At 49.6% G+C, this 26189-nt stretch overlaps 9 protein-coding genes across 9 annotated transcripts; 6 read left to right on the forward strand and 3 right to left on the reverse strand.

The window, feature by feature from the left end:
• Window positions 1-488: 488 nt before the first annotated feature.
• On the forward strand, window positions 489-1475 carry N7481_010003 (60S ribosomal protein eL31; the record flags this gene model as incomplete). Its single annotated transcript, XM_057269222.1, has 3 exons — window positions 489-575; window positions 1091-1165; window positions 1269-1475. The coding sequence occupies 3 exons, from the start codon at window positions 489-491 to the stop codon at window positions 1473-1475; spliced, it is 369 nt and encodes a 122-aa protein (XP_057119899.1).
• Window positions 1476-2078: 603 nt separating this feature from the next.
• N7481_010004 (uncharacterized protein) lies at window positions 2079-5832 on the reverse strand (the record flags this gene model as incomplete). Its single annotated transcript, XM_057269223.1, has 2 exons — window positions 2079-2969; window positions 3061-5832. The coding sequence occupies 2 exons, from the start codon at window positions 5830-5832 to the stop codon at window positions 2079-2081; spliced, it is 3663 nt and encodes a 1220-aa protein (XP_057119900.1).
• Window positions 5833-8580: 2748 nt separating this feature from the next.
• Window positions 8581-11232, forward strand: N7481_010005 (glycoside hydrolase family 55 protein; the record flags this gene model as incomplete). The annotated part of the gene is made up of 5 exons (XM_057269224.1): window positions 8581-8905; window positions 8956-9414; window positions 9468-10647; window positions 10698-10790; window positions 10851-11232. The coding sequence occupies 5 exons, from the start codon at window positions 8581-8583 to the stop codon at window positions 11230-11232; spliced, it is 2439 nt and encodes an 812-aa protein (XP_057119901.1).
• A 223-nt stretch (window positions 11233-11455) lies between these two features.
• Window positions 11456-13374, reverse strand: N7481_010006 (uncharacterized protein; the record flags this gene model as incomplete). The annotated part of the gene is made up of 5 exons (XM_057269225.1): window positions 11456-12355; window positions 12426-12605; window positions 12660-12987; window positions 13080-13174; window positions 13348-13374. The coding sequence occupies 5 exons, from the start codon at window positions 13372-13374 to the stop codon at window positions 11456-11458; spliced, it is 1530 nt and encodes a 509-aa protein (XP_057119902.1).
• Window positions 13375-13768: 394 nt separating this feature from the next.
• N7481_010007 (RTA1 domain-containing protein) lies at window positions 13769-14909 on the reverse strand (the record flags this gene model as incomplete). The annotated part of the gene is made up of 5 exons (XM_057269226.1): window positions 13769-13798; window positions 13859-14092; window positions 14150-14390; window positions 14441-14819; window positions 14894-14909. The coding sequence occupies 5 exons, from the start codon at window positions 14907-14909 to the stop codon at window positions 13769-13771; spliced, it is 900 nt and encodes a 299-aa protein (XP_057119903.1).
• Window positions 14910-16116: 1207 nt separating this feature from the next.
• Window positions 16117-17294, forward strand: N7481_010008 (cyclase family protein; the record flags this gene model as incomplete). The annotated part of the gene is made up of 4 exons (XM_057269227.1): window positions 16117-16453; window positions 16521-16598; window positions 16664-17178; window positions 17247-17294. 4 exons carry the CDS (start codon window positions 16117-16119, stop codon window positions 17292-17294), a joined length of 978 nt encoding a protein of 325 aa, XP_057119904.1.
• A 430-nt stretch (window positions 17295-17724) lies between these two features.
• Window positions 17725-18402, forward strand: N7481_010009 (cofilin actophorin; the record flags this gene model as incomplete). Its single annotated transcript, XM_057269228.1, has 3 exons — window positions 17725-17755; window positions 17777-18038; window positions 18264-18402. The coding sequence occupies 3 exons, from the start codon at window positions 17725-17727 to the stop codon at window positions 18400-18402; spliced, it is 432 nt and encodes a 143-aa protein (XP_057119905.1).
• A 1825-nt stretch (window positions 18403-20227) lies between these two features.
• N7481_010010 (glycoside hydrolase family 76 protein) lies at window positions 20228-21298 on the forward strand (the record flags this gene model as incomplete). Its single annotated transcript, XM_057269229.1, has 2 exons — window positions 20228-20662; window positions 20723-21298. 2 exons carry the CDS (start codon window positions 20228-20230, stop codon window positions 21296-21298), a joined length of 1011 nt encoding a protein of 336 aa, XP_057119906.1.
• A 934-nt stretch (window positions 21299-22232) lies between these two features.
• N7481_010011 (uncharacterized protein) lies at window positions 22233-26150 on the forward strand (the record flags this gene model as incomplete). The annotated part of the gene is made up of 1 exon (XM_057269230.1): window positions 22233-26150. The coding sequence occupies one exon, from the start codon at window positions 22233-22235 to the stop codon at window positions 26148-26150; it is 3918 nt and encodes a 1305-aa protein (XP_057119907.1).
• Window positions 26151-26189: the final 39 nt, after the last annotated feature.

The following is a 26189-nucleotide window of genomic DNA, read 5'->3' on the forward strand; positions in this document are numbered from 1 at the left end:
ATAGTTAACTTGATGAATGAGTAGATTAGTAATTAGGATAACCGAATAAAGTCCTGTGTTACATTCCCTTCTTGAGCACCAAACTCCACTCAAGCCGTGGCAGATTGTTTACTCATTACCTTATGAAGAGTCTAATGGATTACTAGAAGCTTTATTTCCCCTATAATTTACAAGGGCAATAACACTGTTTACTAGTAACTATATTGCAACAGCTGCAGTAGTTAAAGAAAGTATGGCTGCCTTATTTCTGCCTTAATAAACAGGCCACAATGGCTTTACCGCAATGGGACTAAACACGATGGGGCCGTATCACATGACTCCACCAATCAGAGACCTCCCACACGATAAGCGAGCCACACTCATCCGCGGCCACAAACCCAGAATTTCTCTCATCGACAACTTCCGCCCACAGTCGACACCGCCCCAACCAGTTCGTTGCTCTCCGAATCGCTTCACACCTGCCTTTGCTAACATTTCCCTCCTCAGAAATGTCCAACGTCAACACTGGCAAGAAGACCCGCTCGGCCATCGCCGATGTGGTGACCCGCGAGTACACCATCAACCTGCACAAGAGGGTATGTTGAAAAAACCCCCGAAATCCCAAGAAACCTGATCTGCGACGACCGTCAAGGCGCAATAAGGAAATCAAACAAATTGGACAGAGAACACACAAAAGCTCCGGAAACGGAAGACCTTTTTCTGGGAATTGACAAGAATCGAAATGTGTGTGCGTGCGGGTTCTCGAAGCTATTGCCAAAATGAGATCTTCAACAATCTCTTTTGGTCCATTGCCTCGATTTCCCTCACTCCCCGATTGCTGCACCGTCTGTGTGGGAAACCGCAAAGTGACTGCGCGCGACGACCGGACAACTGGAAAACATCTCCTCCAATCGCGAGTTCACGACTCGCAATTGAAGGGACGTGGAACAGTTGGCATACATACACACGCCTTTCCCTCGAAATCGATCACAACAAGAAGAAATTAGTTTGATGAAGTCCACCTTTATGGCCGAAACAATCATCGCAGAGCAGCGTCTCTACCAGATGGCATTCGGACGGAAGACTGATTGTACCTTCTTTTTCGGTATAGTGCCACGGTGTTAGCTTCAAGAAGCGTGCTCCTCGTGCCATCAAGGAGATCCGTGCCTTTGCTGAGCACGCCATGGTGAGTTTTTTTCCACTCCTTTCCCTTGTCCTCGGACCCAAGTGCGCATGCGCACATTTGGCTCCGTTTCCGTCTAGAAAGACCACCGCTAACCCCTTCACAGGGCACCAAGGACGTCCGCCTCGACCCCCAGCTCAACAAGAAGGTCTGGGAGGCCGGCATCAAGGGTGTCCCTTTCCGCCTGCGCGTCCGCATTTCCCGCAAGCGTAACGATGAGGAGGGTGCTGAGGAGCGTCTCTACTCCCACGTCCAGGCTGTTAACGTCAAGAACCCCAAGGGTCTGCACACCGCCACCGTCGATGACGCATAAATGGTTTAACCGCGGCGTCTTGCTTCTATGATTCCATGTTACAACTGGGGTTCGGTTGGGGCTTTTCAAAATAAAATATCTTCATACCCTTGATTTGTGTGTGCATTCTGCAAATTCTTTTCGGTTCCTTTACGTAGATGTAGATGTAGTCGTTCCCGCATGTTACTGGTAAGGCAGTGTTCGGGTGAGAAAGTATCAAGATAGCGATTGCTGGGTTCGATCTTTTTGAGGTTCCTTAGAGTCTGTCTTATTCCTACTACGCTGTCTTGGGAACCTTGGAAGTACCTAGCTTGATCGAACTGCACCTGGCATTCAATGCTAGCTAATCTATTGCACCCCACTGGGACAATACACAGAAATACACAGACGGAGAGATTAAACAAAATGATATGATGAAACCGGGAGCCGGGGGTAAAATGCATATTTTCGCCTGATGAATGCTGAAAACAAAGATAGGGACAGGGACAAGAACGTGCAACGTAGATTCCTTGCGTTATCGTACATTCGGGAATGGTAGGAAAAAGGGAATAAAGTGAAGAAGAGGGAAAAAAGAAACAACCTGCCAACATTAACCCCTTTTCTCTGCTGTTCTCAAGTGAGAATCTAATTTTTAATAGCTTGGAAGTGCCCGTTGAGGGCCTCAATCGACTCGGCCTTCACTCGAACAGCCCATTGCTCGGGCTTACCATCAGCCTGGGGAACCATGAACTGCATGCTATTGCTGGTACGCGCATAGTCAAGCTCCTTCTTAAGAAGCGTGTTCAAGATGATGTTGCCGCCAGGATCAGCACGGAGAACAACTCGGGCACGACCGGTGCCGGGATGCTTGAGCAGTCGCACAACTCCAGTGCCCTGGGAGACCCATCCAGTGGTCAGCTTGAAAGCGCGAGCGCGGCATTCAAAGACCACGGTCTCTTCTTCCTCGCCGGCATTGGCGGAGGACATGTCGAATATAGAACCAGGCGCACCACCCTCCTCATCAGGTGTTGCAGCTCCGGAGGTGGCGTTTTCAGCACCAGAAGTCTGAGCTGATGCCTCAGTGGAAGCTTGGGCGGAAGTTGAGTTCGCGTCGGCGGCAAACTTGATAGGAGTGGAGGGCTTCCAGGTGTTGTCGGCCGGGGCTGGGGAAGTGGTAGATGCTGGCTGGGACGAGCCGGTGCCAAACGAGGCACCAAAGAGCTGAGAAGTCTGAGACTTTGCGCCGAGAGACGCGAAAGGGTTTGTCGAATTAGAAGGGGTAGAGGCACCGAAGTTGATGCCGCCAGAAGCTGGCTTGGGAGAAGCAATGCTTGGGGTTGGGGATTCGATACGGTCGAAAAGGCTTCGGCTTGCTGCAGCAGTCGGCGCCGGAAGGGGTGTGTCCAGGCTAGACTTGCTTGTATCGCCATTTTCGGTTGCCTTTGTTCGTTTAGACTTATGCCCAGCAGCCTCATAATCGACTTCTTCATCGTTGCCATCGCCGGAGACACGGCGCTTCGGTGATCGAGGTTTCGTCTCATCAGAGGCGTCGCTGTCATTACCATCATCGACGGGTTGGGGGGGTCGTTGAAGAGATGCGGCCGAAAATGTTTTGCGAGGCCGGGACGGGCTGGCTCGAAGAATCAAAGATCGAGCTAGAAGAAGGAGCAGGAGAAGGGGCGGGCAGCGCAAGCTTCTTAGAAGAGTCCTCTTGCGGTTCCTCGTCCTCATCAACAAATGAGAAGCCCTTGCCGGGAACGAAAACGGCCTTCTTTTTCGAAGCGCCCTCCAACTTGGCACGCTTCTCACGTTGCTGCTCAGCATCACGACGCTCCCATTCCTCCTCGTCGTCTTCATCAGAGTCGAAGTCCTCTGCCTTCCGCTTGGCCTTTTCTTTGGCCGCAGTCTCTTCTGCCTTCTTTTTGAATTGTGCCATGAAGTCCACACCGCCAGTGCCGTTGCCGAACTTGGGCATTGAAAGAGGAGCTACCGAGCCATTGGTATTCGATGATTGAGCACCGGCAAACATATTACCCGCCAGCTTTGGCGCAGCAGGTGTGTCAGACTTCTTGACTGTCGGAGCCGAGGGTGTTGATGTTTGAGTCGTGGTCGTGATCTTGGCAAAGGGGTTCTCAGCAGCCTTGGAAGCAGATTCAGAGGTGGCACCAGTGGCGGTGGTGGGAATCTTCGCAAAAGGATTTTCGGCGGGCTTGGACGAGTTGCCGGCGTCTGCAGTGTTAAGCTTTGCGAATGGATTCTCGGACTTTTTGACCGCAGCATTCACTGGATCAGTTGCCTTTGCTGGGGACGAAAACGACTGTGCAAACACGCTGGAGGTGGTCGAGTCATTCACCCCGTTCACAGAAGCTCCTGCAGGCTGGCCGTTGGGAACATGTGTCGTCCCAAAATTCTTCCAGTCATTCTTAGAACCGACCGGCGCGCCAATTGAATGACGTACAGCCAGATAATGCATAATCAAACGGTCAAACCCATCCACGCCAGGTTGGTAGGTGGACAACTCCTCCTTGAAAATTGTATCCAGAATGCGAAGCTTCTTCACTAGTTCAGAATTGCTCTTGTCCACGCTATCAGCCAAACCCGACTTCGGAATCGGAGGAGCAACCGTCGGCTTAGAATTTGAAAAGATTGACGGAGGAGGAGCAGTGGCCTGCGCGGTCGTATCGGGCTTGGCGCCGAAGAGACCGCCCAAAGAACTGGCGGGGTTTGTCGACACCTGTGCCTTGGCCGGTGAAGGTGCAAATAGATTTGGCGTCGGGGTAGATTGGGGTTTGGCGGGCTCCGGCTCCAATGAATTAGGCTTGGGGGAAGATGCTCCAAGCAAAGATCCAAACGGGTTGGAGTTGGAGGGCTTCTCGGAAGCTTGGTCTGTTGCCGATTTTGATGCGAATAGGTTGTTTGTGGCGGGCTGATCTGAGGCTGGCTTAGCAGCGAAAAGATTTTGTGCTGGGGTTGGATGCTCCTTGGGGGCTTCGAAAGGCTTGGGAGTACCAGCAGGGGCCCCAAATAGAGATTTGGACACCGTGGCGTCGGCTGGCTTAGGTGAAAACAGGTTGGCAGATGCCGAGGCCCCGGCAGGTTTAGGCGTGCTGGAAGTAGGAGCTCCACCAAACATATTTTTGAATGGCTGAGCCTCCGCAGGTTTGCTGGGAGTTTGCTCCGCGGTTGGCTTTGGAGCGAAAAGATTCTGAGCTGGAGAAGCCTGAGCCGGAGGGGCGGACGTTTGAGGAGTGGCTGAGCCAGCTCCGAAGAGGTTCTTGAATGGGTTGGCATCGGCAGGTGTGTCGGTTTTCTGCTCCGAGGTGGACTTCGGTGCGAAGACGTTATTTTGAGTGGCTTGCTCAGTCGCAGGCTTCGGGCTCGACAAGCCCGGGAATGCAGACTGGGCCGAGCCAGCTCCAAACATGTTCGTCGATGCAGCCTTCTCAGATTCTGATGGTTTCGCAGTTGCAGCGGGGGCACCAAATAGGTTTCCAAATTGAGGAGTTTGGTTAGATGCTGGGGTTGATTGACCAGCAAACGCAGGCTTGGCAGCAAAGCCCTCAGCCTTGTCACTCGCGGGCTTGTCAGCGGTCGAAGTGCCATTCAAGTTACTGAATGGGTTACCGGCCGGGGTATCAGGCTTTGGAGAGAACAAATTGGGAGCCGAGTCTCCGAAGACATTACGGCTTTGGAAAGATGATGGGGTCGTAGTGGAGGTTTTTGGTTTGGCGTCCGGTGACATTTGCATAGAATCAGCAGGGGTGGAAGCGGAGTTCATGGCGTTTGATTGACCAAACATGCCAGAGCCCATCGAGGGAGTCGTGGTTTGTGGCGCACCGAAGGAAAAGGCAGGCTGGGATGGTTGTGCGGGCTGAGAAGTGGTTTGGTTACCGAAGCTGAAGCCTGTGAAGGAAGTGCTCTGGGTAGTCGGGGTGGGGGCAGCTTTGCCAGCATCGCTAGCAAAAGGGTTGTTGAACGTAGAAGAGCCAAATCCACCAGAAGAGCCCCCGAAATTGAAGCCAGTTTGAGCAGCACCGCCGCTGCCGCCGCCGCCGCCGCCTCCAAACGAGAAGGGTGAAGCACTGCTTTGGCTGGGCTGGCTGGGCTGGCTGGGGCCGGAGCTGGCTCCCGGGAAGCTTTGACTTTGGGTCTGGCCGAAAGTGAAACCTCCAGATTGAGCTGGAGGAGCTCCAAAACTGGGAGCGGGGTTTGAAAAGTTGGGGGTAGAAAGGCCACCGAAGGCATTGGAGGGTTGTTGGACTGCGTCAGCACCGCCAGTCGGGGTCGTGCCTCGAGGGCGTCGGCGAATGTCCTTGATTCTGTTAGGCGATTGACTGTTAGCTGGTGGGCTCTGGGAATTCCTGCTGCGGATGCTGCGGAGGAGATTGAGATGCGACATTTCGATGATGGGACGGAAAAAAGCGCATATCTCAATGTGTGGATTGAATAGAGACAAAGCGAAGCAGTAATGGAGTGGTGTAGAGAAGCAGAGTCTGGTGGATGGAGGAGTATGTAGTGAATCATGGATGAGAGTATCAGAGTGAGAGCAAGAGAGAATGCCACAGCACATTCACTTGCTGTCAGCTCTCCGTCCCCGCACTCTGTCTGTCTCCGTGCACCCTGACCTGGACTTCTTCTCACAAACAGGATTGTTTGTCCTCACCTAGAGGACCTCGACTCTCATCACCATACCAGCACTGCTTCTGCAGGGCAACGGGGGGGTGTATGTGTGCCACTTACTTTCTGCTAGCCAACTGAGCGGCGGTGGCGCGCTGAGGCGCTTCGTTTGGAGTGCTCGACATTTCAAGAAAAGGGTCGTCGTCTTTGGATCCTTGGGGACCTTGCGCTGAGCGTTTGGACATACTACAACCTTTTGCGGAGGTTGTTGTTTGTTAATGTTTGTTGTGGTGATGGGCGGTGGTGATGGTGAAGCAGGAGCAACAAGAACAGGAACCGCAGTCGTGCCTTCCCAAGATCAATTGCGATCTTTTAGGTTTCAATCCAAATCATCCAAATTCCTCCTTGTTGTGATTCTTCAACTATTCCCTCGCTCTCAAGGGAGGTTTATCTATCTATCCCAGGCCCTTGTTGTGGTCGCGGGGGGAGCTCTGGTCACCTCGCACGCGTGGGATAAGCCGCTGTGAGAGCTTCGTCTGTCCGTCGCGCGGTATCGGGAGAAAGGCGAAAGAGGACTGAAACTTCCGAGACCACCGCTTTGATATCTTTAATTACTCAGAGAGCAAAAGCTAATTTGTCTCTGCAAGATTCGATGAGGATATGCTGAGGTCTTGGTCTTGTTCCGTGACACGACCTTTTTCCCGCGATCCGTCGCGCAAGCTGACTTCGACGGTGGAGTCACCAGGGTCAAAAATCGGAAGGATAGGATGGATAACTGATCTCTTCGATGGAGATACAGTCTTTTCGCGATGTCGGAAGGGAGGGAGGAGGTCGATTTGGCCCTGGGGATATTTTTTTTTCGAACGCGGAGACTGCCAAAACTCGCGGACGCCCACCCATTTCTGCCGTCACGTGAGGCTGTCTTGGCATGAATGTGTGTTGCGCGGGCATCTTCCTGTCTATGAATAACTCTCTACGAGTACGATCCTTTACCTTCCTTTCTATCGTGGAAGCTCGGTTGTATTCAATCCAGAGACGCTCTCGACAGAAGAACCCCCGGTGACTTTCATCTAAGCCCTCCAATGCAAAAGTTCCCCCTCTTCAATGACGTCGTGGTAACCACACATATCCTCTTCAAGTCCGACCAGGGACTCAAAACGCATCTGCAGTGGGTGGACGCAGCAACCCATGCAGTCTTCGTGCACGGTTCACCGGCGGTCTTCTTCAGGGGATCATCATCTTTCCACCGTTTTTCGATCGCGATCTGTCCCATATCCTCCGTTTACTCCGTATCCACTCTTGATCCGGAGTTCTAACTTCCCAGAGTCCGGTCTTACTGGCAATCCAGACCCAAGCCCCTTTGACCGAACGGTTTCAAGTCGCGAACCTAATTGTCATCACTAGCGAAGCCTGGGTGGTTTCTCAATTTTTGCCACGAGCACTTGCATGGCTTTCAGTCTAAATAGAGATTGGTCGGAATCGTTATTCCCACACGGCATGACTGACTTGCTAGTATAGCGCTGGCTTCAAGTTCTCACCTGGTGCTTTCAAGTTTACCCCTCTGCAGAATGATATATATTATACTACACCGGTGACCGAGCGAAAATACATGACTATCGTAGCGGAAACATTGGATTGGATCACATATTTATCTATTGACAAGGTGCAGGGTCATTCTTATAATCTAATGTTTTGGAGAATAAACTTAGCCTGGGGTTCTTGCGTGGATCCTTCCGATATATACAAACTACATCCGAGCCAGCACCTAGGCACTTCGTACCTCGGGGATCCAGACTCGAAGGCATTCGGATGTATACCCCCCCACCTGGGCAGGTGGTTACTTGGAAACAGTTCTTCTCGATGCATTATTTAATTCCTCCCTCAACTTGAACTCCTCCAGGGCTGTCACAATGCGTGACCCCTGAGTCGCATTTCCCCCGAAAGTGGCGCCAATAGATTCTGCAGCTAGTCACATTCCATTCCTCTTTGCTGCCCACGCCGTCCGCCTAGTTCCGTTTGAGCTCGAGCAAATTGTGTGGTGGCAGTGATTTCCCTCACTATTGGCTCCAGGCTGCAGCTTCGACAGGGGACTCGATCCCCCATGGGGCGCGATCGGCGCGGTCTATTCCTTATTTTCATTTTACCTCGCCCCTGAGATCATGAGGCAGGTCCAGCGTGACAGCGTGAATAAATGCCCTGACTGGCGATGGCTGAAATGCCAAACCAGCCTCTGCCGGTAATTTGAGGGCCCTAGAGTCATTCGATCTATATTTCCCCGTCTCAAGTAGTACTCCGGGGTGGCACTCGTTGCGCGTTCGGGGTCACTTTCGGCAATATCAACGTGGCTCGCGTGGGCTCTCATTCCTTTTCCTTGAATTGTCATGCGCGCCTTCTCCACGCTAAATGCATGGCTTCTTGAATCTAGAAGAAAATGCCGAAGCTGAATGTGGATGCGTGGGTATAAAAAACCGTGCTCCCCCACTGCATAATTTGCTATCCGCATCCTTTGTGATCTGTGCTTGGAGTCAAAATGCACTATGCTTCGGTGATCACGCTTGTTTCCCTATTGTCATGTGTCCGAGGACAGCTCCTGGACATCCCGGCCGTGGATGAGCTCGTCAAATCTGCCTTGAAGCCCCTAGCAGACTGGACAGACTATGATGGCCCTACTGGAACTGCCTCATCCGAGCTGAGCAAAAGCACCGATACCGATTACGCCAACATTGCCATTGAAGCAGCAGCAACAGACGCGTCGTATTGGCTTGCCGATATTTCTCACCAGGGCAAGGCTGCTTTCAACTCAAACCCTTCCAGCTACACTGTTTTCCGCAATGTCATGGACTATGGTGCCAAAGGTAGTCCCCCGCTTACCAAAAAATCTAGATACAATACTGATGCTTTATAGGCGACGGAGTGACTGATGATACTGCTGCAATCAATTCTGCAATCAGCGCTGGCGGTCGTTTTGGGCCCGCGAGTCGCGAGAGCTCGACCACAACTCCCGCTATTGTTTACTTCCCGGCGGGAACGTACCTGATTTCTTCATCCATCATCGACTACTACTTCACTCAGCTGATTGGGAACCCAAATTCCATGCCCGTAATCAAGGCAACTGCCGGTTTTAGTGGACTTGGGTTGATCGATGGAGACCAATACCAAAGCGATGGCAATCAAGGATGGACTTCAACGAACGTCTTCTTCAGACAGATCCGCAATTTGAAACTGGATCTGACCAATATTCCCGCGAGCTCAGCTGCCACTGGAATTCATTGGCCAACTGGACAGGCGACCAGTATCCAGAATGTGGATATCGTTCTGAGCTCTGGTTCCGGGACCCAACACCAAGGCCTATTCATTGAGAATGGTGAGATCAATAGCCCCATCCCTTCATACGATGGAACTGACTGTGAGAATTAGGCTCTGGTGGATTCTTGGCTGATATCACGATCACCGGCGGCCTGTATGGTGCCAATGTCGGCAATCAACAATTCACTATGCGCAACTTGGTAATTTCGGACGCAGTGACGGGTATCTCTCAAATCTGGGATTGGGGCTGGACCTACCAGGGCCTCACTATCACGAACTGTACTACTGCCATTTCAGTTAATAATGGCGGTGTTGGGAATCAACTCGTGGGATCAGTCGTTGTTCTTGACAGTACCATTCAGGATTGTTCGACCTTTGTGACTAGTGCTTGGCAGTCTTCAACCTCAAGCAACGGAAGTCTTATTCTGGAGAATATTGCTCTTGAGAATGTCCCAGTCGCAGTAAAGGGTCCGAGTGGTACTGTCCTTGCTGGCGGCACCACAACAATCGGTGCTTGGGGACAGGGCCATAAGTATACTCCTAACGGACCTACCAACTTTCAAGGTACTTTCACTGCGCCAACACGCCCTAGCGCACTGCTGGCAAGTGGATCGTCAAACTACTATACAAAGAGCAAGCCTCAGTACGAAGCATCCGCTCAGTCATTGTTCGTCAGTATTCGAAGTGCCGGAGCTGCTGGAGATGGCTCCACAGATGATACATCTGCCATTCAATCAGCTTTGACCTCGGCTGCATCTTCTGGCAAGATTGTCTTCTTCGACCAAGGAACCTACAAGGTCACAAAGACTATATACTTCCCTCCTGGATCGCGGATTGTTGGAGAAGCATACCCGGTGATCATGGCAAGTGGAAGTACTTTCTCAAGCATCTCGAATCCCGTTCCGGTTATTCAAGTTGGAAAATCCGGCGAATCAGGCTCAGTTGAGTGGTCTGATATGATTGTCAGTACGCAAGGATCTACTCCTGGCGCCGTTTTGATCGAATGGAACTTGGCTGCAAGCTCGGGCTCCGGCATGTGGGATGTTCACGCTCGCATTGGTGGTTTCGCCGGCTCTCAGCAGCAGGTGGCTCAGTGCCCAACCTCTGCGGCTGTGTCTGCCGCTTGCGAGGTTGCCTACATGTCTATGCACATAACTAGTAGCGCCAGTGGGGTGTATTTAGACAACGTCTGGCTGTGGACGGCAGACCATGACCTTGACAGTGCTGATAATACTCAGATCTCCGTCTACTCCGGAAGAGGTCTGCTGGTTGAAGGCCAAAACATATGGCTGTAAGTACTGTATCGGAATTTGAGATTGCTTTGTCGCTAAATTTTATCAGGTACGGAACGGGTGTTGAGCACCACTCGCTCTACCAGTATCAATTCTCAGGAGCCAAGTCAGTTGTGGCAGGATTTATCCAAACAGAAACACCGTAAGTAGCTTGAAGACCAAGCACGAAGCATTATTTCACATCTCACTAACTACCTTTCAGATACTACCAACCCAACCCCGATGCGGCAAATAGCCCTTACCCTACCAACTCCGCTTTGAATGATCCAGATTACAGCAGCTGTCTCTCCGGAAACTGCGACTCCTTAGGACTCCGTGTCCTCGATAGCAGTAATATTAACATCTACGGAGCAGGATTGTACAGTTTCTTCAACCACTATAGCACCACTTGCTCGACCTTCCCGTTACCCGAGAACTGCCAAAGCGAAATCTTTAGCATCGAAGGTAGCACGAACAATTTGGTGGTATATGCACTGAGTACGGTTGGCACGACTAACATGATAGTCAAGGATGGGACTTCTTTGGCTGTTGTCGGTGACAATTTGGACACATACGCTGCGACTATTGCGTACTTTACTTTGTAACAGATACTTTTGATTCTTCCTTATCGGATTTGTACTCAACTATTGAAATTTCATCACTTATTTTGACATGCTGAAGTTGAAAATACCCTTGTTATCCGGGCTCCGATCCATTAAGAGGTAATTTTGGCATCCTGCTAGATTCCTAATACTACTAGTAGCTATCATTCTGTAACTGCTTGCCTTTCTAGTATACATTGAAATTCTTTATTTTCTAACATCTGTCCTACCATTGCAATACCTCTCTGCGTACATTCGCAGGATCCAAAATGAGCGAATGGCTAAAATATACCTGCGCACTGGGCTGATCCACATCGAAGACAGGCAGAAACTGCGCCAGTCTTGCTGCAGCGGGTATATCTGCACAGCTTGTTACGCCCTTCAGCCCTTCCTCTTCGATTTCGACCCACTTCGCTGCGATAGCCGCTATAGCGACGCTGTTCCACACCCCTTCCTGGACGGTGGAGGAGCGGAGCACGCTTACGGCACGCCTTCGGATGTATGGGTCGCGACAATGTGCAGCGACGTTGAACATACTTGCAATGATGCCGAAGTCGAGCGAAAAAGTCTTGGATGAGGATGGATATGACGAGATAGACGAAGATGGCGAAGACGAAGGAGAAGAATATATGTCATTGATCGACTCGCCTAGAACCACCATCTGCTCGAAAAAAGGGCAGAACTTGTCCCAGGTGTAAGAACTTGAATTCTCTGCCTCTAACTCGGGGACTAGTGGTTGGGCATTGAGTGCTACGAAGCAGTCAATCTTGCGTAATTGTAGAATGGCGGCTCCCCGGCGCTCGCGAGTGGAAAGAGAGGCACCGCGCCTATGCAAAAATTCATCCAGCGCTGTAGACCAGCGCTCCAGCAATGAGAGCCCAGTGTCGCGTAGGGCAACGGCATCACGTGTAAGATTGGTGATTGAATCTGCAATAATCTCTGGATTCTGAGTCTTTAGTTTTTCCATTAGAGATATTCTCTGTGCGTCCTGCTGTCGGTACCAATAGGTGTATATCTCGAGCATTTCACGCGCGTCAGCTAGAGAATCGAAACCAACGGGCCGGTCGAGATCTATAGCCAATTCAGGCCAGATATTGAATTGATCTGAACGGATATCTTGCTCGGTCTGTGACAAAAATGATCAGCAATGTGATCGAATGGCAATGGGGACGATTTCCGAAAAGGGATATCCGTACAACAGCGGCCTGGCCCTGGAGGCGTGTGAACAAACCGCACAATACATTCATCGGAATGTATGGCCTTCTATTCAATTCAGATGTTATAAAGGTGCTAGACGCGTTTCTTCGGATCTCGGCAAGGATCTTCAGTCCGCTGGTGATGTGTGTGATGGCTGGCCCGTAGTGACCACGCATTGCCTAAACATTGAAGCTAGTACGGATCGCTCTGTAAGAGGAGGAATAGAAACGCACCTCAAAACAAGCGAACAGAACACATGATATTAGGCATACGTCAAGTGGTTGCGAGCTGGTCGGCGTGGGCATGAGACAGCGCATAGCAGATAGATATTGATGCAGGGCGAAGGTGCCGTTGGCAGCCAATTGACCGGAGCGGAATGGGGCCACATCGCGTTCAAAGGTTTCATGGAGTGAACCTAAAGCCACGGTGACATAGCGAATGGCCGGTTCATGGTGCACGGACTGTAGTAGTAGGGATTCCCAGAAGGCGCACTCGAAGTCGCCGGCCAGCTGAGGAGCGGTCTTCTCCAGGAAGAATTGAAAGGATCGGCGCTCCCGATCGCTATTAAATAAATTATACCAGGGGCTAGTAGATGGCTGGACAGTGGGTCCTTTCGGCAGTAGTGCATTTGATGGTGAAGTCGTTAAGTTAACAGATGGTTTAGTGTCTCCATAGCCATCGCATTGGCGGCCGGTGGACGTGCATCGCCGACAGGCCGGGCGTTCTTCACCGCACTTGACGCGTCGTTCTATTTGTTTTCAGTGAGTAGTCAAAGAACTTGAAAAGAGGTTAATGCAAAGAAATGCGCCTCTCACTCCTAGATCCAGTCAGGATCCAGTCAGCAGGGGATCATGTTGGGGAAGGGGAAACGGACTTGCAGGTCAAGCAGCCGGTCCTTGTCTTGGGCCGATATGCTCGTACTCGGGCCTCCGGATCAACTCGGGGCATGGTTCTCGCAAGCTGTGGGGGATTAGAGGTGGTATGGGTGGACGAACGAGGGGTCGTCTCGGTGGCTTGAAAATTGTCGGTTGGGGGCGACGCGATTCCACTTTGTCAGCGATAAGCTAGGCTTGATGGGATTCTCACCATGGGATGAGCCGACAACTTGGCGTTGATCAACAAAAGTTGGGACTGAAGTGTATACTATTTTTATCTCCCTAATTTCTAGCTTGAGTACATATGTGGGAGGGAAAATTACGGTGGAATTTACTACTAGAATATGGTAGCCAAAGTATACGGATAACAACAAGCCATTTCTATCATTACCAACACATTATAACAATGAAACACCGAAGCGCTAAATGCGTACAAACAATTTGGAAATAGTGTTAAATAACCCAACTTAAACGCTCGAATTATATTCTTGTAGAGTCTAAGTGGAACATGTCAGCGATAGCCATTTTATGTAGCAGAGAACACTACTAGTACATACCATTTCATCATCCAATGCCCGAGTCTTAGTATAGGTTGTCATAGTTTTGCGTTGCTTGCGGCTCGGCATGTCACTATCCTTGCCCGGCATGATGCGGCCTGGGTGCACAGCGTTAAGAAGCACGAGTCCAATCAGCATAGGCAAGCTGTCGAGACAATACTGGTACGCTTCGTGGAGGGGGATTTTGCTTTCGAGACCCTGCGAGTATTCGGCTAAGCGGAAACAGATGCGCAGCTTTATATCAGTTAGTTCCATATTATGATCATATCATAGCTTCGAGTCTTTACTTACCGTGATCAAGGCGAGACACGCATAAATCACATATAGGAGAAGTAGAGCCTTCTTCAGATCTGACCGTTGCTGCCGGATAATCTTGAGGTGGAAAAAGATTGCGCAAACAATGAACATGATAACAAAGAGCTGTTGCGCGCCGACACCACCCATATAAATATGAAGTCCTATCATTTCCGTGTTGTATGAGACATCATCGCCTGCTGCCATCGCGGCTCCATAGACTTGAACAATAAACGCGCTTTTCTATCATTAGCATAGAACCATAGATGGAAGAGAAAGGGGACTAACATGATATCAAGAATAACGAAAAAAAGACCAAACCGCCAAGGTCGTACGTGCAGGACACGCGCATCATCACTGAAGTTCCAGACCATTCGACCCATAACCATATAGACAAAGGCGTTGGTCCATAGTGGCGCGACCAGAATCAAGATGAACCATGTAGCATAATAGCTATAGCTGGCCGGACTGAGGATACTCAATATGCGGAAGATATAGGTCACTGTTTGCATCGCCCCGGACATGGCGATGACCCAGCAGTAAAATTTGCGATGCAGGATTGCCTGTGCGATATGGAAGAGAGTTGTCAGGCCGAAGAGGACGGCAAAAATGTAGGCAGGGGCTATTGATGGGCAAAATGGCCACATAGTATCCGGATTTGTTAAAGCTATTACCTGTTAGTTACTTGTTCTTGATGCGGAATGCAATCGCAGATCGGAGATGATTGTAATTTGTCCGTACCTTTGCATTGAGCCATGGTGTCGGTGAAGCGTATGACGCAAGGCAATGGTACTAGTGGTTGTGAGAATGAACTTGAATTCGATAAAGAGAACTCTAGAGATATGACTGATTTAAATATCAAACTGTTGCTTTCCCGCTGCCTGGTGAAAAGTCGTTGTTGACTTTGTCCATACGAGATGGCCCCCTAAAGGTGGGTCCGCGTGGCCCTAAGACGTAACCTCGATTGGCTAGTTCGTATGGACTAACTCTGAAATGATTCTGTCAGACTTCCCCACCCGATGTCTCCCATTTGCTAATTTTAGTAGAATGCCACGCTTTGAATGCTTGAGGCTGGGGGCTTTGCCGGAATGAGTCCGACAGTCTACTACTATACGAGCCTCGAATCAGATGGCAGTGCTCCACAGGATCACGGCTTAGACCCCGTGCTAGATCAGCCACTACCTTCTATAGACATCTTACGTTTAGTGTAGCGTAATGACAGCATCGAATAGCATGCCAAAAGCTTTAGGCAACTACTAAAAAAATTGAGAATGGTCTCTATGCTAAAAAGAAAATCGAGAGAAATTCACAGCGCGCAGTCAAATAAGGACTAAAATAGATCTTTGACTAAGGGGGTTAGGTTAATTATCGGACTCTATTTCCATAGACCGTCTCCTACCTAATGCTATCCAAGTTGGCATTGGCTTTCGCCATATTCAAAGTTCTAGTTTCCATGGCGTCTCTCGCCTGACTATGATGGCTGTGGGCGATACGACCTATTTGATAAATTTGGAATAATGGAACTAAATATTCACACATAAGGATATCGAATTGTCCTGCGAGTACCTGACTATCCCATCAAATTATGTTACTACTAGTACTAGTAAAGATCCTAGGACACCCCTATTACACTCTAAATCAATGTACTTGATTCCACAAGGGATAAAAGATAACAGTATATCGTATTTCGCGACAGAGCTAAACTTGAAATAATATACGTAGCTAATTTCCTGTTTATCATATATCTACTTTATAGTCATATCCGGAAATAGTGCTTATGCGTTGTTGGTTTTCTTTTTGCCGGCAGCGGATATGAGTCCGGCCCGTGGGGGTGTGGGGTACCTCCGCGATGAGGGGTTTACTCGTACGGAACATCTAAGACCGAGTGAAGGAGTGAAGATAAGTCAGTTTTGGATCATAATCGAATGCTTTGACTTTTCACATCCGCAGGACTCTTACATACCATGGCACCCACCAAAGACACAACGACAATTCCCTTCGATGCCCTCCCCCTCGACCCGAAGGGCCCACGAGGAAACGCCTGGGGCAGGTTTGGGCCGAAGGATGAACTTGGTACTCTCAACTTTCTTACCCCCGAGGTTATCGTGGAGGCCGCAAGGGAAATCAAGACTGGAGTGCGCATCTCTCTCGATTGGCCGCTTAGCATGCCCTCTTATCCGAGCTTCAATCGCGACCCGTTCAAACAGCAGATAATTCTCCGGCATCCCAACTGTATATATGACGACATCCTGTCCTTCAACAGCCAGGGCTCAACACAGTGGGATGGGTTCCGGCATTATGGTGAGTTGTTCATTATACTAGGTACCAGTACGTATCTTGGAGAGATGAATACTAAGTCGGCTCTCAGCGAACCAAAAGTCACAACAGTTTTATAACGGGCATACGACGGATGAGATTGAGAGCTCCGACGTCATTGGCATGCACAGTACGCGAATCCCATAAAATTTGTACTCGTTATATAAGGCGCCATAATTGACCGAGAAATACTAGCTGTTGCCGAGAGTGGTGGTATCACTGGTCGTGGCGTTCTGCTTGACTTTGCTGAATGGGCCGCATCCAAATCCATATCGGTATCTGCATTGAGTTCCGAAGCTATTACTCTCGAGCAACTGAAACAAGTCATCAAAGACCACAATCTTGAATTCAGGAAAGGCGACGTTCTTTTCATCAGATGCGGATTCACTGCTGCATACAATAGCTTGGATGAGAAACAACGCGAAGCAATTCCGCAACGCTCAAACCCTGATTTCAGCGGCGTGGAAGCAACAGAGGGTATGGTCCGCTGGCTGTGGGATCAACAATTTGCTGCCGTCGCCGGCGATGCGCCGAGCTTTGAACGGGCTCCAATTCGGGGTAGCCATGCTGATCCGGACTTCAATCTTCATGAATGGGTGTTGGCTGGGTGGGGAACCCCGATCGGTGAGATGTTTGACTTGGAGAAGCTATCTCAGCATTGCAAGGCGACTGGCAGATACAGCTTCTTTTTGTCTAGCATGCCCCTCAAGGTGGGTCAAATATAATTTATAAAGCCCTATGTATGTGCGGGAGAATGCTGACTTAGTTGATTGGTCAGGTTGTCGGTGGGGTGGCCAGCCCACCTAATGCTTTCGCTATTTTCTAATGATTTAGTGCCGAATGCAGCAGGGGCGGAAATACAGAAAAATATATATCATTAGGCCAAAAGCGTGCACACGCTAGGGAGCGCTGAATGTATTTTCTGTTTCTGATAATTTCACTGCTAAGCAACCGGCCTCTCGGGCCCGTGGGACCAAATGACCCGAAGACCCGATAAGCCCCTTTAGTATTGGGGAATTCTTTTCTCAAAAGACGTGCTAAAGGAGCAAGCTTTCCATCTGCCTAGTTGATTAAAAATAGGTTAGGGTAGATTTACCATTTAATAGCTGCTGTTGTGCATTGTTTTTGAGTTATGAGAATAACTTTCATTTTACACCATACCAAGTTCACTCATTCTCAATCTTCACCACCTCAGCCACAATGTCGCTTAGTTTACAATTTCAACTTTTGTGGGATCATTAGATTTGACACTGACGATGGGTTTGACTGGCGTTTGCTTCCATCTGGGTATGTCATCAAGTCATCCAGACAGAAACAAAGCGGGTTCTTCTTATGAGGACTCTTTACTAAGTTTGGAATCAAAAAGTGTCAACATCCCAACCGAATGCATCACCGCATACACCCAACTCCACAATAAGCGAGGCGCAAACAAGCCATCCTTGCTGATCTACAAAATTAGCGACGATAAAAGGTCCACCGAGGTGGAAGAGAGCTCTACTGAGAGAAACTATGAGGCTTTTCTACAAAAACTGACTTCTTCCGTTGATCGTGAGGGAAATCCTGCGCCAAGGTATGCTGTTTATGATGTGGAGTATGATTTAAGAGAGGATGGGAAAAGGTATGGTACACCTGACACTAGACTCTAATTTGTTAGTGAGAGATTTGGGATCATTATGACTAACATGGTCGGTGTTATTAGTTGGGTGCCGGAGGAAACGTCGACCCAATTGAGTGTTTTTATAACCGGCTTTTTCTACCTTGCTACCTATGTCATATCTGACCACTGCCAGCCTAGGATGTTGTACGCTGCTACGAAAGAGCAGCTCAGAAGAATGCTTGATGTTAAGGTCTCGATCCATGCGGATGTACTATCGGATATTGAGTGGATGCGGGTTGTACGAGAGGCTAGTGGTGGGCGGCTCCAGGGTTGGTAGCATTGGGGTGACGATCGGTGTAGAAGCCAACAAACAAGTGTATTTGCTTTTGATACTTCTCGATCTCCAGATCCCGCGCTTTCTCAGATTCCAATGTTAATTTGCTATCTGCATTTGTTAAATGGGCACCTGGTTTTCATATACTAAGAGTCGTACCGCAAAGTCTATACACGAGAGATGTCAATAGCTCAAACTGTAAGCAAGTAGATGGTGATTAGAGCACAAGGTAAAAATAAGTAAACCGAAATGTGAAAGTAAGCAAAATGGACTGAACGCGATGGGGGCCAAAGAACACGGCTTAACAAGAAAATAAGCTTAAATGCCAAGTGACCAAGGAATTATCAGCATTGTACATACTCCGTACTCTAGGTCAAGATCATCAATATCGTACCTGGCTCAATGTTCCTGGGCGGTGAAAACCACCGAAGGCGGAAATCGCCAAGAGTGCCTGAGCAATCACGCTTGCTCAGGGGGAGCAGGCGATGAACAGAAATCATAGGATGATGTCAGTGGGATTCGACACATCCGGAAGTGATTGTCACTCCGAAAATAGAAGATCGCTCCAGAGCGCGTTTCTTCCACCAATATCAGTGGTGGAGTCGAAGCTAGGTGGAGCTGACCCTGACCCGCTCTTCCCACACTTATATATCATTGGTTTGAGACCTCCTCAAGCCTTTCGGGTCTCTGTGCGCACCAAGCGGATGGATTTTTGGCCTTAGAGTATCGAGATGTCGCATGCTACGCAGTCTCTTGGCTGCTTGAAGACATGCTGTGCGTGTTCCTTTCAGAGGAGGTCTGTGTTCGGGCTACGATAGATGTGAGCGATCAATCATGCGTGCGGTCGAATCCTTGAGAGTGGAGAACACAGCCATGAATCTCCTGACGATCTATTGATCCAGTTGGTTGGCGTGATTCGAATGGGCCCCGGGGGATCAAGGGTCTTGGCGAGTCATAACGTTCATAGCTACCCACCACACCTGATAACAGCGAATGGGCCCTTACAGACCCTTTTGTATGTCAAGATTGACGGTGATTACGTCCACCCCTTCTCCACTTTAACCAGGGTAAGTCGAAGGCTCCATTTAATATTTCCCAGGGATTTGTAGGTGACATAGCTAGGGCGGCTCAGCGCAGTCCTGAGACTTGCCGCCCCGCAAACGCTGGTTTTTTCGATTCCAACCCCAGACAAGCCTTTCTTCTCTTCTCAAAGGCTCACGACTTGCACAGGAGACCACCTCGATTTATACGACGCTCACAGTACCGAATAAGCCAGCGGGCCTTAAGTTTACCTTATACAACGAGTCGGTTCGTGGGCGCGATCTCTCGTCGCAATGTGGTTCAAGTCAACATGGACATATCTCCTCTATGGATTACTGTTCGGACAAAAGGTCTCTGCGATTGACCTTCAGGTCGACGACGAACGTGAGTTTCGTTCTCCATCCAGTCCGATTGAGTTATGGCGACTAATCTCAGATTACGAATAAAAGAGTCTATCAAGGATGCTGCGTCACAGTCCATCTACGGAATGATGACATGGTATCATGGCAATGAAACGGGTCAGATTCCAGGCGCTTTCCCTGATAAATGGTGGGAAGGTGCAGCTCTATTTCTCGCGCTTCTCAATTATTGGCATTTCACGGGCGACGATACATATAACGATGAGTTGAGTGTTGGCTTGCAATTTCAAGGTGGACCGAACGGCGACTATTGGACTAGCAACTATAGTTCATTCTTGGTAAGACTTGTTACCTACCCAGGAGATATTATGGCTTCAAGCATGGCTGTGGGAACTAAAGGTTGAAATTTGTAGGGAAATGATGATCAAATGTTCTGGGGTCTTGCAGCAATCCAAGCGGCCGAATCGAAGCTTCCAGATGTCTCGGATGGACATTCCTGGCTCTCCCTTGCGCAGGGTGTCTTTAATGACCAGAAGAACCGATGGGACACGTCAAAGTGTGGCGGTGGGCTACGCTGGCAGGCCTTTGTCTATCAAAGTGGATATACAATGAAGAACTCTGTGTCAAACGGTGGATTCTTCCAGCTGGCAGCTCGTCTTTACCGATATACCGGGGATTCTGAATACAAGGATTGGGCGGAGAAGGTCTGGGACTGGTCAGCTAGCTCTGTGCTTATGAATAATAAGACCTGGGTTATTGCAGACTCGGCCGATATGGATGACGATTGCAAATCTCCCGGCAACATCCAGTGGACCTATAATTATGGTGTTTATCTGGGTGGAGCTGCTTATATGTACAACCAGGTCAGCATTGCATTGCCGTTAATCTAGTTGGACAGATCATACTAACAATTCTGTGTAAAGACCAGCGACGACAAATGGCTTACCGCCGTCAATGGTCTCCTGAAGACATCATTCAAGCAGTTCTTCTTGACTCAACACGGTGGTGCCATGGAGGAGGTAACTTGTGAGCCCTCAGAAAAATGCAACAATAACGAAATCTTGTTCAAGGGTCTGTTCTCCTGGTGGCTTGCATATACTGCGCTTTTGGTTCCGTCGACCTATGACACGATTCTACCGAAATTGGAGGCATCTATTCAAGCGGCTGCAAAGTCTTGTACCGGACTCGGCAACAATACATGTGGTGTCCGCTGGTACCAGTCGAAATATGACGGGATGAATGGAATGGAACAACAGATTAGCGCCAGCAATATCTTCAGCTCATACTTGGTCAAGTATGAGCATAGTGGCAAAGGACCAGTGACATCCAGCACCGGAGGAGACAGTAAAAGCAACCCCAATGCTGGCGCAGAGAGTGACACCGACAAGGACAAGCCCAAACCAATCACAACAGGAGACAAAGCCGGAGCTGGGATCTTGACTGTGGTGATGGTGGTCGGATGGGCAGGATTGATGTCCTTTATGTTCATTGGTGGGTGATACGCCGGTTGAACATAGCTGGCGTTGTTATTCTGTATATTTTATTCATCATTTAGCGTTTCTAACTTCTCAATTGAACAAATCACCGGATTCATTGTCTTGCCACCTTAATCCTTACGAGTATCCTTGTATAACTAACTACTCATAGTGTCCCCACCGGAGGAACGTTGTTCCTCCGCCATCCCCGCAGGTCGAATGAAACCGGCCAGTCCAGCTGCCATGAGGACACTTTCCAATCAATTAATCGCAGGAATTGATCTCATTTTCGACGGAATGAACGATGAATCAGATTCCCCTCTCCCACGACGTTGACCAACGTCATTGTGGCCACTTCTGGGTATGACCTCCTTGCATCGGCAGATACAGTCGGTCTGACCAATCCAGGACCCCGATAACGCCTGGCTGTCGCCATGTGCATTGTCATACTTTGCAATTGCACCGACAAGTGTCGCTTTGCTTATCGCAGTACATCACTTATTTGGGCCCTTGCTGCGTCGATGGCGCCCTAAGTGGACTCTGCCTTTCGTATCAGAAGATGAGCAGCAAGAAGAGCTCCCGCAGGAAGGACCCAAACACCACGCCCTTCACTGGACTATTACTCTTTTCGGATTCTCAGCGATTGGATTCTTCGCAGAGGCCTGGAGCTGCTTATATTCGAAACCTAATGTTTTTGAAATAATATTCGTCACGTCTTGGGTAGGTACCGCGTGTATAATCTCGAACATCACTAACTCGATTCTAGGCTACAGCAGCCGCATTGATCGCCGCGAAAAGGCCGAGATCATGTTCAATTCCTCTCCTGGCTTACTTCATTCTAGCTCTTGCTGTCGATCTCTCTGTAGCTGTTCAGAACAATCCAAGCCCGAGATCTAAAGCAGTCGCCCATTATGTTGGTGCCAGTGCTGCACTACTCAACGCGTTCGTTATCCTACTCATGCCCTTTCGAACAAGCTCGACCCCAATTTTCGAAATTAGCGCAGTCGGTCAGACCCCAAACAGTGACTTCCGTAGTCCAGAAGATAACCTTCGACTATGGCAGTTTCTTACTGTTTCGTGGATGCAGCCGTTGATCTCCCTCGGGCGCAACAGGCAATTACATGAACGCGATGTCTGGCTACTTGGATTCGAATTTCAACATCGCCTTCTCCATGAGAAATTTCGTCGGCTCAAGGGATCTGTGCTTGCTCGGACCCTGAGGGCGAATGGCCTGGATGTTTTTGTCATTTCAACTATTGCCATTGTGCAGATGCTCTGTGATTTCTCAACCCCCGTGCTCCTGCAGCAGCTCTTGAAATCGATGCAGGATCCGACAAAGCCCAAAAGAGTACCATTGACCTATGCATTTTTGTCGTTGGTGCTACGACTTGTTGCTGCACAATCTCAAGTATTGAATTTGTGGTACGGTCGGCGGTGCTACGAGAGGTCAAGAGGCGAAATGGTTATGATGGTTTATGAAAAGGCACTGTCACGAAAGAATATCCTCGGCACTCACGAAAAGGCAGGGGAAGTGCTGAATGAAGAAAATGACACTGTCAATGGGGATGCGGCAACTCATGGGGCTGAGTCTTCCCCGGGCAAGCCTGGACTCTGGCATCGTCTTATTTCTGGAAAATCTAAGCCGAAGCTGAACAAGACCAAAGAAGCTGCATCCTTGGGAAAGATTTTCAATCTTCTCCGAGGTGATGTTTATGACGTAGCCCAGAGATACTGGGAGATTGACAGTCTAATTGATAAGCCTCTGGGCTTGATCATAGCCGTGGTCCTGGTTTGGACGCTATTTGGTCCATCTTGCTTCTTGGGTATACTGTCTGTCTTGGCTGCTCAAGCAGCAAATGCCGTTGTTACCAGAATATTGCTTCGCTATGAACGCATCAAACGAGCCGCGACAGACGTTCGCTTGCAAATTACCTCGCAGTTTGTGGAAGCAATCCGTCATCTCCGGTGGTACGGGTGGCAAGATCATTGGCTTCGGCAAGTTATGGATGCTCGACAGCATGAGCTGAACGTGCGAATTATTACAGGCTTATGGAACATCTTGATCACCTTCATCAATACATTCGCGAGTGGTGTTTTCCCCGTTCTGGCACTATACTCCTACACCGTCCTAGCCGGCCATGAATTGAGGATCGATATCATATTCCCTGCCTTACAGCTGTTCTCCATGCTCGAAGTCCGTCTACGCGAGATTCCAAGTTTGATCACTACTCTGATCAATGCTTCAATTGCCTTGGGCCGTATCGAGGACTTCATGGCAGAGCCAGACAAAATACAGAATCCCGCAGATAGTTCAACCGAGCACATTCCATTCCACCTAGATTCTTGCACATATGCCTGGCCTGGGAAACTAACACCTGTGCTAAAGGAAGTCAGTGTGACCATCCCAAAGGGTCTCACCGTCATCAGCGGCAAGGTAGGCGCAGGGAAAACCGCCTTCCTACAGTCGCTTCTAGGGGAGCTTGATCAGTTTTCAGGAACCTCTCGTATTCCAAACGAAATGGTCGGCTACTGCGCCCAGACACCGTGGTTGCAAAGCATGAGTATTCGCGATAACATTCTGTTCTCTTCGCCATACCAAGAGCAGCGCTACAAGAAGACACTCGAAGCCTGCGCTCTCCTACCCGATCTCTCTCGATTTAAACATGGAGATCTGACTTTTATTGGCGAAAATGGCATTGGTCTCTCTGGGGGCCAGAAAGCGCGTGTCGCTCTAGCTCGGGCAGTGTACAGTGTCTCGAACGTGCTACTACTAGATGATCCTTTATCTGCGCTTGATCACAACACGGCCGAATTTGTCGCTCGTAAATGTTTGGCTGGACCATTGGTTCAAGACCGTACTGTGGTCTTAGTGACACATCGTATGGCACTTGTTTGGGGTATTGCTGGGCAAATAGTCAATATCGTTGATGGACACGCCACTGTTTATGACAAGAGCGCAATTGAAGCGTCTACTAATAATACTGGGGCCGAGACATCACCAATCGACCAGTCAGAATCGGACCTTGAACAGGATGGCTCCAGTGAACAGGAAGCTAGTGCAGTTCCGGACAAGTTCATTGAGGAAGAGCATCGTGCCGAATGGGGCGTCAAAGCTCGAGTTTACTGGAGCTATATCCGAGCCGGAAAATATCGGTGGTGGCTTTCCTTGGTTCTTGTTCTGACTGTTTATCGACTGGCTGCTGTGGGGCAGTCATGGTTCCTCAAGGGATGGGGTGAAGCCTACAACCAGATACCTTTGACTCTCAATGAGTTCTTTGCCTGGGGTAAACCTCCCCCGCTTGGAGACGCCTTCCTCGCATCAGCATCTTACGTGGATTCTCATTTTATCTCGCGGAATCCCATGGATCGATTGCCCCCTCCAAGTGACGATGTTCGTCCGTGGCTTTGGGCTTTCTTCTGCATCGTCTCCTTCCAGGCAGCGACCCTTCTTGTTTCCCAAAGCTTGATGTTGGTAATCGTTTATTGTGCTGGCAAGACATTATTCCGACAAGTTATGACACGGGTCAGTCATGCGACCTTCAGATTCTTCGATGTCACCCCCGTGGGCCGGCTGATGAACCGTCTCACGTCTGATATTGGTGTTGTTGACGGTAACATCAGCTCACAATTCCAAACCATTGCTTTCTATGCCATCACCTGGATTTCATCGATTCTAGTCATTGCAACGGCTACTCCAGCTTTCCTCGCATTCTCGTTACTGCTCACTGTGGTGTTTATTTTGGTTTTTCTGCGCTTCCTCCCGACATCTCAGAGCTTGCGGCGACTCGAAATGGTATCACTCACTCCGCTGCTGTCCAATTTCGGAGAGCTACTCCATGGACTGACCACCGTCCGTGCATTTCGAGCCGAAGAACGCTTCCAGGACCGAGTCATAACGGTAGTTGACAAGTTCCAAGGCATGGATCACTTCTACTGGTCTTTGCAGGCCTGGCTTATGTACCGCTTCGAGAATCTTTCTGCATTGTCAACTTTCGGACTAACAGTTTTGGCTCTCTACACCGACACGACACCCGGCCTTGTCGCTTTCGTGTTAATTGCTGCAAATTCCTTCGTGCAATCTACACACGGCCTTTGCAAGCAATATGGTCAGCTACAGATGGATTTTGTTTCGGTCGAACGAGTCGATGAGCTGCTTCACGTTGAGGAGGAATCCACAGGGAAAATTGAGCCTCCTGCGGCATGGCCCACCTATGGCAGCGACGTTGTCTTTGAGAATGCTACTATGCGCTATGCGCCTCATCTTGACCCTTCACTGAGAGACATCACACTCTGTATTCCTGGTGGGTCCACCACAGCTATTATCGGCCGCACCGGCAGCGGCAAGTCAACGTTGGCAGTATCGTTGCTCAGTGTCATCCGACCAGAGTCCGGTCGGATCTTGATCGACAATATCAACATTGCGGATGTCAGCACTCAAGCTCTACGCACTCGCGTCACATTTGTTGCGCAGGACCCTGTTCTTTTCCCGGGGAGTATTCGCCTCAATCTCGATCCGACCAATGACTTTTCCGATTGCCAATGCGCAGAAGTCCTGGACCGGCTTTGTGGTCGACATGGCTGGAACCTTGAAACGCATATTGAAGCCGGGGGAAAGAACCTCAGTCAGGGTCAACGACAGCTTATCGCGCTCACCCGGGCTGTTCTCCGACGCAGCGCTGTTGTGATTCTTGATGAGGCGACCGCATCGATCGATCATGAAACGTCGCTCGAAATCCAGCAGATTGTCCGTGAAGAGCTGGAGCTGTCGACGGTTATCACGATCGCGCATCGGGTCGAGGCTGTCAAGGATGCAGAATACTTTGTCGAACTGGAGCAGGGGCGAGTACTTCGAGAAGGGCGCGTTGGGGAGTTGTAGATAAGACTCGGAGCTTTGTTACCCTAAACTATCTACTGC

Source organism: Penicillium waksmanii, assembly GCF_028829765.1.
Source record: "Penicillium waksmanii strain IBT 27052 chromosome Unknown utg000008l:1.0-5622682.0:1.0-5626561.0, whole genome shotgun sequence".
Lineage (NCBI taxonomy): Eukaryota > Fungi > Ascomycota > Eurotiomycetes > Eurotiales > Aspergillaceae > Penicillium > Penicillium waksmanii.